At 35.3% G+C, this 13,556-nt stretch overlaps 3 protein-coding genes across 3 annotated transcripts; 2 read left to right on the forward strand and 1 right to left on the reverse strand.

The window, feature by feature from the left end:
* The first annotated feature begins 3,578 nt into the window (after nucleotides 1-3,578).
* Nucleotides 3,579-7,772, forward strand: LOC104725832 (abscisic acid receptor PYL8-like). The gene is made up of 4 exons (XM_087473000.1): nucleotides 3,579-3,630; nucleotides 6,262-6,744; nucleotides 6,922-7,137; nucleotides 7,256-7,772. The coding sequence occupies exons 2-4, from the start codon at nucleotides 6,595-6,597 to the stop codon at nucleotides 7,496-7,498; spliced, it is 609 nt and encodes a 202-aa protein (XP_087329126.1). The 5' UTR covers nucleotides 3,579-3,630; nucleotides 6,262-6,594; the 3' UTR covers nucleotides 7,499-7,772.
* On the forward strand, nucleotides 4,028-5,125 carry LOC104793813 (uncharacterized). The gene has a single exon (XM_087472961.1). It carries the CDS (start codon nucleotides 4,028-4,030, stop codon nucleotides 5,123-5,125), a length of 1,098 nt encoding a protein of 365 aa, XP_087329087.1.
* Nucleotides 7,773-8,287: 515 nt separating the features above from the next.
* Nucleotides 8,288-13,522, reverse strand: LOC104725833 (ATP-dependent zinc metalloprotease FTSH 11, chloroplastic/mitochondrial). Its single transcript, XM_010444570.3, has 17 exons — nucleotides 12,710-13,522; nucleotides 12,442-12,595; nucleotides 12,159-12,251; nucleotides 11,959-12,044; nucleotides 11,678-11,801; nucleotides 11,242-11,361; nucleotides 11,088-11,138; nucleotides 10,807-10,868; nucleotides 10,618-10,675; nucleotides 10,394-10,519; nucleotides 10,219-10,299; nucleotides 9,990-10,119; nucleotides 9,717-9,865; nucleotides 9,353-9,634; nucleotides 9,014-9,103; nucleotides 8,831-8,884; nucleotides 8,288-8,735 (listed from the first exon to the last, which is right to left on the reverse strand). The coding sequence occupies exons 1-17, from the start codon at nucleotides 13,312-13,314 to the stop codon at nucleotides 8,592-8,594; spliced, it is 2,409 nt and encodes an 802-aa protein (XP_010442872.2). The 5' UTR covers nucleotides 13,315-13,522; the 3' UTR covers nucleotides 8,288-8,591.
* Nucleotides 13,523-13,556: the final 34 nt, after the last annotated feature.

The following is a 13,556-nucleotide window of genomic DNA, read 5'->3' on the forward strand; positions in this document are numbered from 1 at the left end:
GGTCCTGGTTTTAGAATTTTAGTTGGGCAACTTTGATATATATCAAAATAAGTTTGTGCCACTATATAGAAGGAACCTATATATCTATCAAATATATATATTTGTGCCTCCTAGATGCAACTAAGATCCCTTAGGTTGGTTAAAATTTGTTTCTTGTCAATGTCTTATTAGATTTAGTCATTTAGGCATCAAAATTTTGTTTGCACTGCGTTTATCTTTATATTTGTTTTATGCCTACAACAACAAAAAAATCACAATTTTAAAATTTTTAGGTAAGTTGTTTCTATTAATTCTCAACGTAAAATGCTAAACTTATTGAAAAAAGCTCTTGTTCCATTTGTGTTTTCTGATAATAGTTGTCCTTATGTTTTTTTACATAAATTATTAATTTGCTAGTTGAGACTTTAGGAATTATTTTACGAAAAAAACTAAAAAAATGTTTGCTATCTCAAAATTTTGGGTTTCAATTTAATTTCCATGTAAAAATAAATATGCACGTCAAACCAAAAAAATTATGAAGAAAACTACAAAGGTTTTTCTATTTTCGTATATGTGAAATTTTCTTTGTGTAAAAACAAAAGCAAACATATAGTTTTTCTTCTTTTTGGAACCAACAAAAATTTCGAACTTGTAGTGGGATTAAATGAGTCTCAAAATCATCTTCTTTTTCATGTATACGAATAAAAGAATATTAATAGAGATCAAAGTGTGGGCTTTTGATTCATAAGCCATTAATGGTGTTCACGTTAATTTAGCCGAATGGTCAAAACGAAGATATATATAGGTGCAATATTGTAACACATGATCCTCGCTTCTCTCTTTATAAATTAGTTTTCTCTCTATTCACATCTCTTCCACACCTTTGTTTTTGGGTCCACTTCTCTCTTTCACTTAAATAGATCTTTATTTTGATACTAATATACTAATATCGTCGATCGTTGTCTTACTATTTATACTAATATCGACGCATGAAGTGAATCTAAACATTCCCACTATACAAAGGTGATTGTCCTTTTACATCCAATCAATGGACTTACTATTTATGTGATCCTTACTTCTTGTCCTTAATATTAAGATATTTAAGGCCTCTCGAATGATATGATACATATGGAAGTCAAACAAAGTGATTTTGTTGTTTTAGCGCGAATGAAAAAAGTACGGTCCATGTATATTGAAAGGGTAATAAAACGAATCTATCTAATTCCAATTGTAGCTGTACAACAACAAACACTATTTTTCTTTTATCGAATTGGTTGGTACATGTATATGTATATCCTTTTTTAATATGTTGTTAATATTTTTGTTTTCATCGATTTTGGAAAATGTATTTGGTAGATTGTTCTTTTTAAAAGATGGATAAATGGAAGAAAAAAAAAATCCAATTTGATATATAAGATATGTATTAGTTACATAGATATATAAACAAATTAAAATATGATATAAAATCGACGAAAATGAGTAAAGTTATAATAAAAGGAGTGATTTTGGAGAGTGTTTTTTTCAAATAGCGAAAATAATGTATAAATTATGTGTCATGTTGTTGTGTTAGAAAATGAAAATATACAAAACTGCACACATTTTTACACACTTGAAAGTTCTGTTTGATATATATTTTTTTATTATATAAATCATTTTTGCAATGCGATTCCAAGAGTCATCAAGTGCGAATACTATTTGTTATATATATATTTTTGAAGTCAATGTGTTGTTTTAAAATGCTAGTTCAACCATTGAAGACTCACAAGAAAATATTGTTTAGAAGAAGACAAACAAAACGTGAATGTGTGCAGTTACTTTGAAGCGTTTTAATTATACTTTATCCAAACTATGGACCCCGATTTTGTCTAATATTTTCAAAAACAAAAAAGCTTTTTATTCTTATTTTTATTTTTATTGTCAACGACAATTCTTTATGTTTTATTTTTTATCAAAAAATTATTATCGTAATTTTTATAAAAATAGTTACTTGCATGTGGGTATGGACATCTTTTTTTGGATAATAAGTGAAAATGGATTTACTTTATTAATTAAGATTTTTTTTTAATATTCCAACCTCATTAGTTGATTAAATCGTTGCTAGCTTTGAAACCAAACATGATGAAAAAAAATCGTCGACATTAAAGATCATAAATAGCATCAGCCGCCAAATTTGGTTTACGCTGTTTTATATCTGAACACTGTCTGACTGAAAACATATTTCTACGTACTACCAAAAACATTTCTGATTAAACTGTAAAAAATGTGTGAAATTATTGGTCGTCTGGCTTCATAACCAGTACTGTATCTAGTCAGAATGTGAAACGAAACTGAATAGTAATTATAATAAAAAGCAAATCTAAATGAAAATACGTTCAGATTTGATGTTTTTATCAACAAACGTTTATAGCATCAAAAAAAAAAAACAAAAATTGACATCAGTAAAAGTGCTACTTTTCCAATTATACCTCAAACTTTTATAATGTGGTCTCTTATTAATTACTTTGAGTATATAGAGAACTAATTCGAAAGTTGTACGTACTAATACTATTATAACGAGCCAAAGCCAATCTACAAATTAGAAAGCACCCATCATTTACAAATTAAAAATAACATCATTTATGTAAAAGTGATACTATGTTTCCAATCAGTTATTGTAAATGATACACTTATTTAAATCATTTGCTATACATGATACAAATATTGAAATCAGTTCTGAAAATCGACACTAATTTTAATATCAATTATATAGAAATGATGGAAAAAATAACATCATTTGTTAAAACGTTACAAATACTAGCATCATATTTTGTAATTGACACAAAATTAACATCATTTAAAACAAACGATACAATATTATAGATAATTGCATCAGTTACTAATGAAACGATGTTAATTATTTGCATCATCCCATTTTATATCATTTAAATAAACGATGAAAAATTCTTTTGCATGAATTATAAGTAATGCAAATATTCAAAATAAATGATACAAACTGACCTTTTTTTGTAGTGATATTTGAGGTATAGTTCGTATTCTCGAGAATACTTTAGCACGTTACAAAGTTAGCAACAATTTTACATGAAAACAATGTTACAGTAATCTAATCGTAAATCATTCTATACAATTGCTAATTACACAGACACTGATATACATACAGATGTACATCACAACAATTAATCCCAATAAACCACAGAATAAAATATATTAATAAAAATTTATAAAAAAAAAAAATATTTTCTCCAAATGAGAGTCAAAAAAAAAAACTATTCCAATAATTGACTCAGCTTTCGCATGGGCTAAAAACCAAATTTACTTAATTTTAAGAATCGAGTCTTCATTAAAAAAAAAAAAAATCACCAATCAAAAATTATTAACAAAAAGGGTATAATGGTCAACAAAAAACAGAAATCAACAAACAAAAAGAAGAGGGGCAATAGCGTAAATAAAGAGAAATGAGTGGGATAACATAAGAAATCATCCAATAAGAGTAGTGAAATTAGAGAGAAAGGTCCCTTTTACTCCTTTTTTTTTTTTAATATCAAAAACTTTTTTACCAGTTAAAAAAAATATATAAAATCTCTCACTCTGAAGAAAAAAGTCTATTTAAATTCAATAATAATAATATTTAAAAAGAAAGAGAGAGAGAAAAAAGTTGGGAAAACGTCCTGGTTTCCCATGAGAACTATGATATCGTACCAGATGGAGCCCGATCTTTACCCCCGTCCCAGATGGCTCTCCTGAAATTCTTTTCAATCTATATACCCATATATCTGTAATTTACGTTTTGTATCTCCATGAGAATAGAAGATATCATCTATTTCACCATTGCTATAGGTTTAATTGGTTTACTATTTGATTAACCGAGTGACGAAGTTTACAAACCAAAATAAACCTGATTTCGACCCGATTAAAACCTGATTTTGACCCGATTAGAAACATAACCCTCAACCGAGAAATCCCTAAAATCACATTTTAACCTCTTTTTTGTTTTCTCTCGCGACGAACCCTAGAAAATCAAATTTCACCATCGATTTCTCAAATTGAATCGATGGATTTAATAATCCGATCTGGTTTTGGGCAACAAGATGGTATTGGGCAAAGAGATGGTGTTGGAGAACGAGAGTACGATGAAGAAGGAGAGGATCGAGATGAATTTCACGTCGATATGCTTGCTCAGGAATTTACCGATGCTGAAGAGTCGATTCGTCATGATACGTACCCAGAAAGTGACGACGAGGAAGAAGGTCGTGGTCGTGGTGCGGGTCGTGGTCGTGGTGCGGGTCCAGAGAGGGTGTTTACGGATATCGGACGTGGTGATGGAACTTTGTGGAAAGACCAATCCTTCTACAATGGGGTCGCATTCAAGGAGAGTGTCTTGGACTATGCACTACATACTGGTTACAATTTGAAGCAATACAGGTATGACAAAGATAAACTCGGGTTTAGATGTGTTGGGGATAAGGGCAATTGTGAGTGGAAAGTGTTTGCTGCACTTCTTCCAAACGCATCTTTGTGGAAGATTACGAAATACATTGATAAGCATTGTTGTACCCCCAATGGCGAGTGTGAGATGTTTAAGGTCCCAGTCATAGCTAGAATTTTTCTCGATAAGATTAGAGAGGAACCGGATCATTACAAGCCTTTGAGGATTGAACAGATTATCATGGAAAGGTGGAAGATATCCGCTACTAGGCCACAATGTCAAGCTGCTCGGAGAAAGGCTTTGGGATGGATAGAGTATGAGTATGAACAACAGTTTGCACGACTGCGAGATTACCAAGCTGAGATCTTGGAAGCAAATCCAGGGTCTGTTGTGGAGATTGATACAATTAAGAATGATGCTGGTCAAGACGTCTTCAATCGGTTTTATGTTTGTTTCGATGCCCTTAGAAGAACTTGGAAACAGACTTGCCGGCCAATAATAGGAGTTGATGGCGCCTTCTTAAAGGCAAAGATCAAGGGACAGTTGCTTGCTGCATTAGGCAGAGATGCAGACAATGGCATCTATCCAATAGCCTGGTGTGTTGTTCAAGTTGAGAACAAAGACAATTGGTTATGGTTTGTGAAGAGATTGAAGACTGACCTGGATCTAAACGAGGGAGATGGTTACATTTTAGTGTCTGATCGACAAATGGTTACATTTTAGTGTCTGGATCTGTATTTTGGTCGAATAGACTAGTAGGGTTATGTTTTTGGTCTGTGATCATGTTGAGAACATGATTTCAAAACGTTATCATTCTGCTTGTTTTCAGAACATGTGTTCATCATGTTCTGCCTTTTATGAAATGTGGAATGTCTTATCTTATTAAATGCAATAGCAACACCAACAAGAGTTCACACTCAACACCAAAACAAACAAGAGCATAAAGCAGAGCATACAACCGAACAACAATAGATTACAACCGAACAATAGTTTACAATAGCTCATCATACAAGCTTAAACAGAGCAAACAAGATCATAAAACCGAAAACACATACAATTATACTCTTATTCATCCTACATTGCAATTCAGCTTTTGCTTCCAACAAAACTTCTTCAACCCTCTCACAAAGCTCTTTTTCGAACTCCATTTGCATCTTCTCAAATTTCAGCTTCTGTTCTTGCAATGTCTCTATTGTACGCTCTTTCATCTCTTCTTTTACTCTCTCAAATTGAACACCCAATGTTGCTACCTCGTCCAACAATGCCTCATCGACCCACTTAAAGATGTGGTTATCGTTCACAAGCTAACATTATATCATAGAATACAATGAAAATTGATGAGAAGGATTAGGCTCGGATTTGGATTAGGTCGATGTCTACATCAAACAAAGCATAACATAGTACCTTCTTTGCTGCTGCTTCTCGACATCGAAAGTCATTGCCACGATGTGTTCCCCACACCAGCATCTCTTAGGCACGCCAACGACGAATCCTCTTTGTCGAACATTTGATGAACCACTCGAACCTCCAGAAACGGTACTCATGGTTGCAAAGATCGATTTAAGAATTTTATGCTTTTAGGGTTTGAGGATTTGGGGATTTTAATGGAGTTATAGATGTGTTATAGATGTATCGTCTCGGGTCGGATTATTAACATCAGTCAGGTTTTATTTTTGGTTTTCTATTTGGTATGAACGGTATCGTATCGGTTCACTCTTTAAACCGATAACATCCCGATATATGGGTATATAGATTGAGAAGAATTTCATGAGAGCCATCTGGGACGGGGGTAAAGATCGGGCTCCATCTGGTACGATATCATAGTTCTCATGGGGAACCAGGACGTTTTCCCAAAAAAGTTTGTTGGAGGATTCTTCTCTCTCTCTCTTCTCTTTCTCTCTCTCTCTTTCTTTCTCTCTCTTATCATCTCTCTCCCTCCAAAGACGGCGACTGTAATCTTAAAATCAATCTTTCCTTCATCGTAAGATCTCACCGGAGAAAATATAACAAAAGAAAAAAACTTCACTCAGATCAGATCTATTAAAGCTCACATCTTTTACCTTTATTTCTTTCTCTTTCTCGTTTGGTGTTTTTTTTTTTTTTTTTTTTTCCGGTTGTATCTTAAACACGGAGGAGGTGTAGAGATTTTTTCACCGTGGCTTAAGAAAACGGAAGAAGAAAGAAGAAGAAATATGGAAGCTAACGGGAATGAAAGCTTGGTGAATCCGAATCTGAGTCAGAGTCAGGAGAGAGAGTTTATTAGAAGACATCATCAACATGAGCTTCTTCAGAATCAGTGTAGCTCTACGCTTGTTAAACATATCAACGCTCCTGTTCATATCGTAATCTTCTTCTCTTTTCTTCTCTCTGTTTCTCTCTGTTTCTCTCTGTTTTTGGTCTGTAAATAATAATTCAATCCAGAAAATGTTGAAGAAGACGAATCGATTTGGTTTCTATTTATAGAAGTTTCCATTTTTGATTATTGTGTGTATAAATCCGAATCTGGTTTTGTTTTGTAGGTGTGGTCACTGGTGAGAAGGTTTGATCAGCCGCAGAAGTATAAACCATTTATAAGTAGGTGTGTGGTGAAAGGGAACATGGAGATTGGTACAGTAAGAGAGGTCGATGTCAAATCTGGTTTACCAGCTACTAGAAGTACTGAGAGGTTGGAGTTACTTGATGACAATGAGCATATTCTCAGTATCAGAATCGTTGGTGGTGATCACAGACTCAAGGTTTTTTTTTTTTTTTTAAATATATAAACCCACAAATATAAAGAAACTTTTACTTTTTTACTACACATCATTGATTTGATTTGATTGAATCACTAATATGATATTTTCTTTTATTTAGAACTATTCATCGATCATCTCACTTCATCCTGAGACTATAGGAGGAGGAGGAGGAGGAGGAGGAAGAACAACAGGAGGGACACTTGTGATTGAGTCATTTGTGGTTGATGTACCAGAAGGGAACACAAAGGATGAGACTTGTTACTTTGTTGAGGCTTTGATCAAATGCAATCTTAAATCTTTAGCTGATATCTCTGAACGTCTTGCCGTTCAAGACACCACTACTGAGTCTGAAACTGACTGATTGAATCAATGAATGGAGAGGTCTCTTGAGAGTTTTGGTTTGTTGCTGCCATGGATGAAGCTCTCGAGAGTGAAAAAAAGTCTCTTTGAGGATGGACAAGGCCAAAACTAAAAACAGTATCATCATTGTTACATCATAAGTTTTCCTCTCATTTGTCTATTTTTGGGGGTCTTTTCACTTTCATTCCAACCCTCTTCTTTTTTTTTTTGATGTGTCTAATTTTAATGAAATGTTTTTTGGTTTCTCTCTATAGTAACCAAAATATGATTTTGGAGTTTGGCTTTAGCCACTTGCAGGAATCTTTTTACAATTTGCAGAGACCAATGTTAAAAAAGTGTGATCATGGGGTTCCACTCTCTTCACACTTTTAGTTACACCCATAAAGGGCCACACACCATGTCTCTTTCTTTTTGGTATTTATTTTTAGGTTGATGAAAGTACCCAATAGGATTTGTGGGATGTGAAAAATCTCCACACGGACCATTGAGGAAAGAGATCTTTCTTGTTGTTTATAAATTTTTGTCTTCACTTGTGATCAGGAAACACACTTTATCCCCATTAGCTGTAAAATGTCTTTAGTAGTATTTGTTTTTTACAATGCAAGTACTATTTGTTGTTTTTCCTCTCTTTTGTTATTTACAGTAGTGGATGAGCTTATAAATTTGTCCATTTGGAACGATGATATTAAAATATTAGAATAGGTCACATATGGACAGGTGGTTCCATTATCAATGCTTCTATTTTCAATATCATTACAAATAAATACTCTTATTGTTGTTTTCTTTCAAATTTATCCAAAAGAAAAAACATGTAAAGACTACAATTACATTCTTTTCAATGTTGTTTTACATTTTTTTCATAGAATTGAACAGAATGTTAAAAAGGGAAAAAGGTTCCAGGTCGAAGTGAAAAACTAATGAGCTAATGAAATTTTAAAAAACTACAATAATTTGTAACCTGAGATAAATAATTTCACATGTTTTTTTCTTTTTGGTTGTTGTAGAATCATCTATGGGAGATTTACTCTGTACAAAGCTTTGAACCTCCCTTTTTCACCCCAAACAGGTGTGTTTATGATAATGAATGATGTGGCTTAAGCCAATACCAAGTCTCCTTCTTGTTGCTCCTGTAACTTATCCCCTTCTTGGTTTGGAAGGAGGATACGCTTTATGTCCTCTGCGGTTAGCGTTTCATACTCTAGAAGTGCGTTTGCTAATGTGTGTAGCTGCTTCTCATGCTGGGGAAACACACGTATACACAATTAAAGTGAGTAACGACTTTTTATTAAAAACAGATTTTGATCGCGTAAATGAGAATTTGGCAACAACGAACCCGTTTCAAGAGAGCTTTCACTCGCTCATATGCCTCTCGAAGGAGCTTCACAACCTGACCAAAAGTATCATCACCACCAGATGCATAAGCAGACTAACGAGCAATGGGATTCGAACGAGGAACTCTGAAAAATGAATAGAGAGAGTCTATTTGACCAAAAATAATAAAGGAGAGAGTCTCTACCTCTGCATCAATGCGTGATTGCATATCAGAGCTTGGTCTTTCCTTTATATGAACTGGTCCTATTGCCTCACTCATCCCACAACTCGATACCTTTGCATATTGAACCAAAAAAAAGCATTACTACAACTACCACAAGAGAGGTAAGATCCGTTACCAAAACTCTACAGTGGAAGTTTCTTTTCGCCGTTAGCTAGTTATAGTGTTTAGGATCTCATAGACTAAAACTAGGAAAACTTTTTCCACACACTAATTGAACTGGCAGCTAGCTTTTTGATAAACTAGGAAATAAAGAAACACTTGAACACATCTAATCTTTGAGTAATATGGAGGTTAGGTTACCATATATTGTGCAAGTTCTGTGGCCTGGGACAGATCACTACTTGCTCCAGTGGTGATATAGTCCTGGCCAAAGATGAGCTCCTCTGCAACTCTTCCTCCCATACATACATCAAGACGAGCTAATAACTGCCTCTTGCTCACTGATGTTTCATCGTTTGAAGGTAACTGGGTAACCATTCCCAATGCAGATCCTCGTGGCATTATTGTCGCTTTGTGGATTGGGTGCGCACCTCCCGTGTTCAAAGCGACAATAGCATGACCACTCTCATGGTATGCAGTGAGCTAAAGAGGCAAAGAAGCAAGTGAGATGTTTGGACTCCACATCCAAAACTACTTCTATGTTGTGTCAGATATTGAAATATACCTTCTTTGAGTCCTCCGATACGAACATTGTCTTCCTCTCTGTGCCCATAACTATTCGGTCCTTTGCGAATTCCAACTGTTCAGAAGATAACTTCTCAGCCCCTTCAACAGCTGCTTTTATGGCAGCAATATTTACCAGGTTTGCAAGATCTGGAAATCGTTTTGGTGAGATTAGAGAAAAATGTAATGAATATCTTTATAGGATAATGACAAAAGAAGACACTTTGACTAAATTCAAGGATGACTACACTGTAGTTATAGATTTTAGACTTACCAGCACCATTGAATCCTGGAGTTCCACGAGCAATTGCTTTAACATCCACATCTTCTGACATAGGTTTGCCTTGGAGGTAGAGTTCCAAAATCTCTTGGCGTCCACGGACATCCGGACTAGGGACGACAATCTAAAATTAAATCTGTCAGTACTTCCTTTCGAAAAATCTGAAACAATTTTTCAGAACAGAACGAACAACACACCTAGCTATCTATCTGTCAGTACTTACATGCCTATCGAATCTGCCCGGTCTTGTCAGGGCTGGATCAAGTATATCAGGCAAGTTTGTTGCAGCCATAACTATAATTCCCTGCATAACCAAAATAAAAAGAAGCAGAATACTATTATATTTCTGCAAACCAGGGGCGTAATCACAAGGTACACTATCCCTCATCAACAAGTACCTCATTTTGCTCAAAACCATCCATTTCGACAAGTAGTTGATGCAACGTCTTCTTTGTATGCCCTTCCCATTGTTTTCTCGTGGACCCAACAGCATCAATTTCATCAATGAATATGATACAAGGTGCCTGTCATACATGACAGTCAGTAAATGGAACTTAATTCATGGAAGAATAACCAACAAAAATCTTTGAACATAGACCTAGCAGTGAAGATTGAGTTATACCTTTTTCTTAGCTGCCTGAAACAATGATCTCACTCGCCGAGCTCCTACCCCGACAAACCTGTCGATCAAGAAAATTAAAATTTGATATTATAAGACATCAACAAAAGTTGAGTCAGCAGATAGTAATAAATAGTTAATGGTAAATGTAGCTCAAGACATATGACAGTGAAAGAAAAGTAGAACGCTCACATCTCTTCAAATTCAGATCCAGCTCTATAGAAGAAGGGTACCCCAGCTTCTCCAGCAATTGCCTTTGTAATTTAAAACGTGTCAGCTTACTGAAATTATTTATAGAATTGGTAGCCTAATAAAGAACTTCTGTTTTGACGTCAAATAATAATAATAATAAGAATAAGAATTTATATTTTAGTTGGAGGTGACTGCAAGACACCAACAAAAATGAAATTGTTAACTCTTCATAACAACCCAAACGATAAGAGACAACAATGTAACACTCTGTGAGAACTTACTTTAGCCAGTAATGTCTTTCCGGTACCAGGTGCCCCGGTTAGAAGAATTCCCTGGAAGCAAACATTTAAGAAATGTCACAATGCTGACTTTAAACAGATTATGGCCTTAAGAAAATCAAATGCAAAGTAGGATGCAATCGAGAGGAAATAATACCTTTGGCAACTTTCCTCCAAGGCGGGTAAACTTTGATGGATTTTTCAGATATTCAACCACCTCCTCAAGCTCTTGTTTGGCATCATCACAACCTTTTACATCCTTAAATGTTTTGACATTCTGCAGAAAGTAAACTTGTTAGAAAAAGACACAGTGAAGCCGCTCAGACACATTTATTGGCCTCAAGGACTACATGAACAGAACTATTAAAACGTTGACTGGGTAAATTAACATCAAATCAAAGAGGATCCACAAGACAGTAACTGTCTCAAGGTAAGAAGGATGATACCATGCAACTAATTAACAATATCCTTCTCTTACTATATGTTTGCCACTGTAACTATATGAATTCCATTGCAGTTATACTTAAAACTCACTTTAGACTCCTCGTAAACAGTACCGAACATAATTACTTCATGATTACTCAAAATTCTACCTTTTCAGGCGTTATTTCCTTGTTCATCTCTTTTGGAGAATATGAAGAACTTGAACCAACACCCGAAGTTCCAATTCCTCCCAGGCTTCCAATATACTTTTGCAGAGCAGCTGCACCCATTAACCTAAACAAGGAACCTTCCATTTTAACAGGAGCAGAAGTACTAAAATGGAGAAGCAATCACAAGTTCAACTATGCATAAGAAGCAACACTTCTGCCTGTGCTATCTAAACCAATCTATCATAAATCTAATCTCAACTTAAAAGATAGATGATGCATACCACACTAATCCCACCGCAACTGTGAACAAGATCGTAGAGACAAGCTCTTGTGCAAATCTTGATTTGTTTGAAACTTTAGGATTAACCTAACAAAGCAAAGACACAGGTTAAGAACTTAACATATACAGGACCATCATGAACCTAAGAAAAATCGAAACTTTGTATACCTAACCAGATGGGTAAATATAAGAGAAACTTACCATAGTAACATGCAATGGTTGCTTCTCAGATATACCAGGATTCACAAATGACTCGTCCATATTGCCTGATGCACGATGCTTCAGCTCTTGCAGCTGCACATAAACCAATGATTATTACAAATACAGCAACACTAACTTAGAAACAAAGACAACTAAAAATGACATTTTTAAGGGGCAGCAAGCAAATCAAATTCAGAGATCAAAAATGTACACCAGAGATAAAACAGATAGCCAAACCACAGATTCTAGAAGTAGTCATGGTACAAGCAGACAGAAACAATACCAGTGTGGGAAGACTAGATGGCTTCCCGGTTTGTTCGTCAGGAAGATACTCCGCAAGAGAATTGGTAATGACAAGAGCTCGAATATATTCAGCAACTCCTCTACTGTCCACTGCGTGTTCCCTTTGTTCGAACCGTTGAACTACAGCCTCAGGACTGAATCAAAAACAAAAAAAACATCAGCATACCACATAAAATCAATTGAATTCAGACTACACCAACTCCTATATTACGAAAACCAATCAACCAGAGCTTGATAAAGTTACATACATGTGCTTATTGAGCTCAGCCAATAAAGCTCCCTGCAAAGCCGCATCCTTTGGATTGGCATCAGCCTCAGCAATAAGTTTCTCAAGCCGCTTCTCCTGGCGAGAGAAAGGCCACCAGCTTAACCACTCCCACTCCATCACCTTCTCCATAGCTCTCTTCATAGCCGCCCATAGTCCCATCATCAACACCACAATCCGAAACTTGCTATTCTTCTTCTCTTCTCCTTCCGTTGTTACTCCATCAATAACCTCTGCTTCTTCTTCTTCTCCTCCTCCACTTTTCACCTCCGCCGCCTCAAAGCTAGTAGCTTCACTCGTCCCCTCACCACCCACAAATCCATCGTTCGTCTCTAATTCCGTATCCGTGATAAATGAATCCGTCGTACTCTCCCCTTGGCTAAGAAAAGCAGGGTCCTTGGGGATAAAATCGGAGTCGGAAGCGACATTGTCTTGGCGCAATGAACAAGGAAGGGGACGAAATCGAGAGTTGTGAAAACTCAAACAAGGAGAGAAGAGAGAAGAACGAGGCTTAAAGGAATATGAAGAATGGAGAGGAGGAGGAGGAGGACGAAGGAGAAGAGAAGCTTGAAGAGTAGAAGAAGACATTGATGGTTTAGGGTTTTATGATGATGGAATCAAAATCAAATCCTCTTTTATCTTCTTCCTTCCTTCTCTCTTACTCTCTCTTTTCTTTTTATTCTTTAGAGCAAAAGAGAAGACTTTGGAGACTTGGGAGCCACAAGATCCTCCTCTCTTTATCTTTTCTCTTCTCTAACTCTTTTTTTTTTTTGTAACTCTTTTCAAAATTTATTTTTTAGAGTTGATTGTGTTAATAATCTTATCCAATA

This window comes from Camelina sativa, chromosome 11 (assembly GCF_030686135.1).
Source record: "Camelina sativa cultivar CO46 ecotype springtype chromosome 11, ASM3068613v1".
Classification (NCBI taxonomy): Eukaryota; Viridiplantae; Streptophyta; class Magnoliopsida; order Brassicales; family Brassicaceae; genus Camelina; species Camelina sativa.

What these genes read in the sequence shown, in the direction of transcription:
- LOC104793813 (XM_087472961.1), top strand. Translation starts at nt 4,028, where the DNA reads ATGGATTTAATAATCCGATCTGGTTTTGGGCAACAAGATGGTATTGGG.
- LOC104725832 (XM_087473000.1), top strand. Translation starts at nt 6,595, where the DNA reads ATGGAAGCTAACGGGAATGAAAGCTTGGTGAATCCGAATCTGAGTCAG. An exon ending in TCAACGCTCCTGTTCATATC is followed by an intron (nt 6,745 to 6,921) that starts GTAATCTTCTTC and finishes TTTGTTTTGTAG; the next exon opens with GTGTGGTCACTGGTGAGAAG. An exon ending in GTGGTGATCACAGACTCAAG is followed by an intron (nt 7,138 to 7,255) that starts GTTTTTTTTTTT and finishes TCTTTTATTTAG; the next exon opens with AACTATTCATCGATCATCTC.
- LOC104725833 (XM_010444570.3), bottom strand. Translation starts at nt 13,314, where the DNA reads ATGTCTTCTTCTACTCTTCAAGCTTCTCTTCTCCTTCGTCCTCCTCCT. An exon ending in GGATCTGAATTTGAAGAGAT is followed by an intron (nt 10,676 to 10,806) that starts GTGAGCGTTCTA and finishes CTTGATCGACAG; the next exon opens with GTTTGTCGGGGTAGGAGCTC. An exon ending in TATCGGAGGACTCAAAGAAG is followed by an intron (nt 9,635 to 9,716) that starts GTATATTTCAAT and finishes TTGCCTCTTTAG; the next exon opens with CTCACTGCATACCATGAGAG.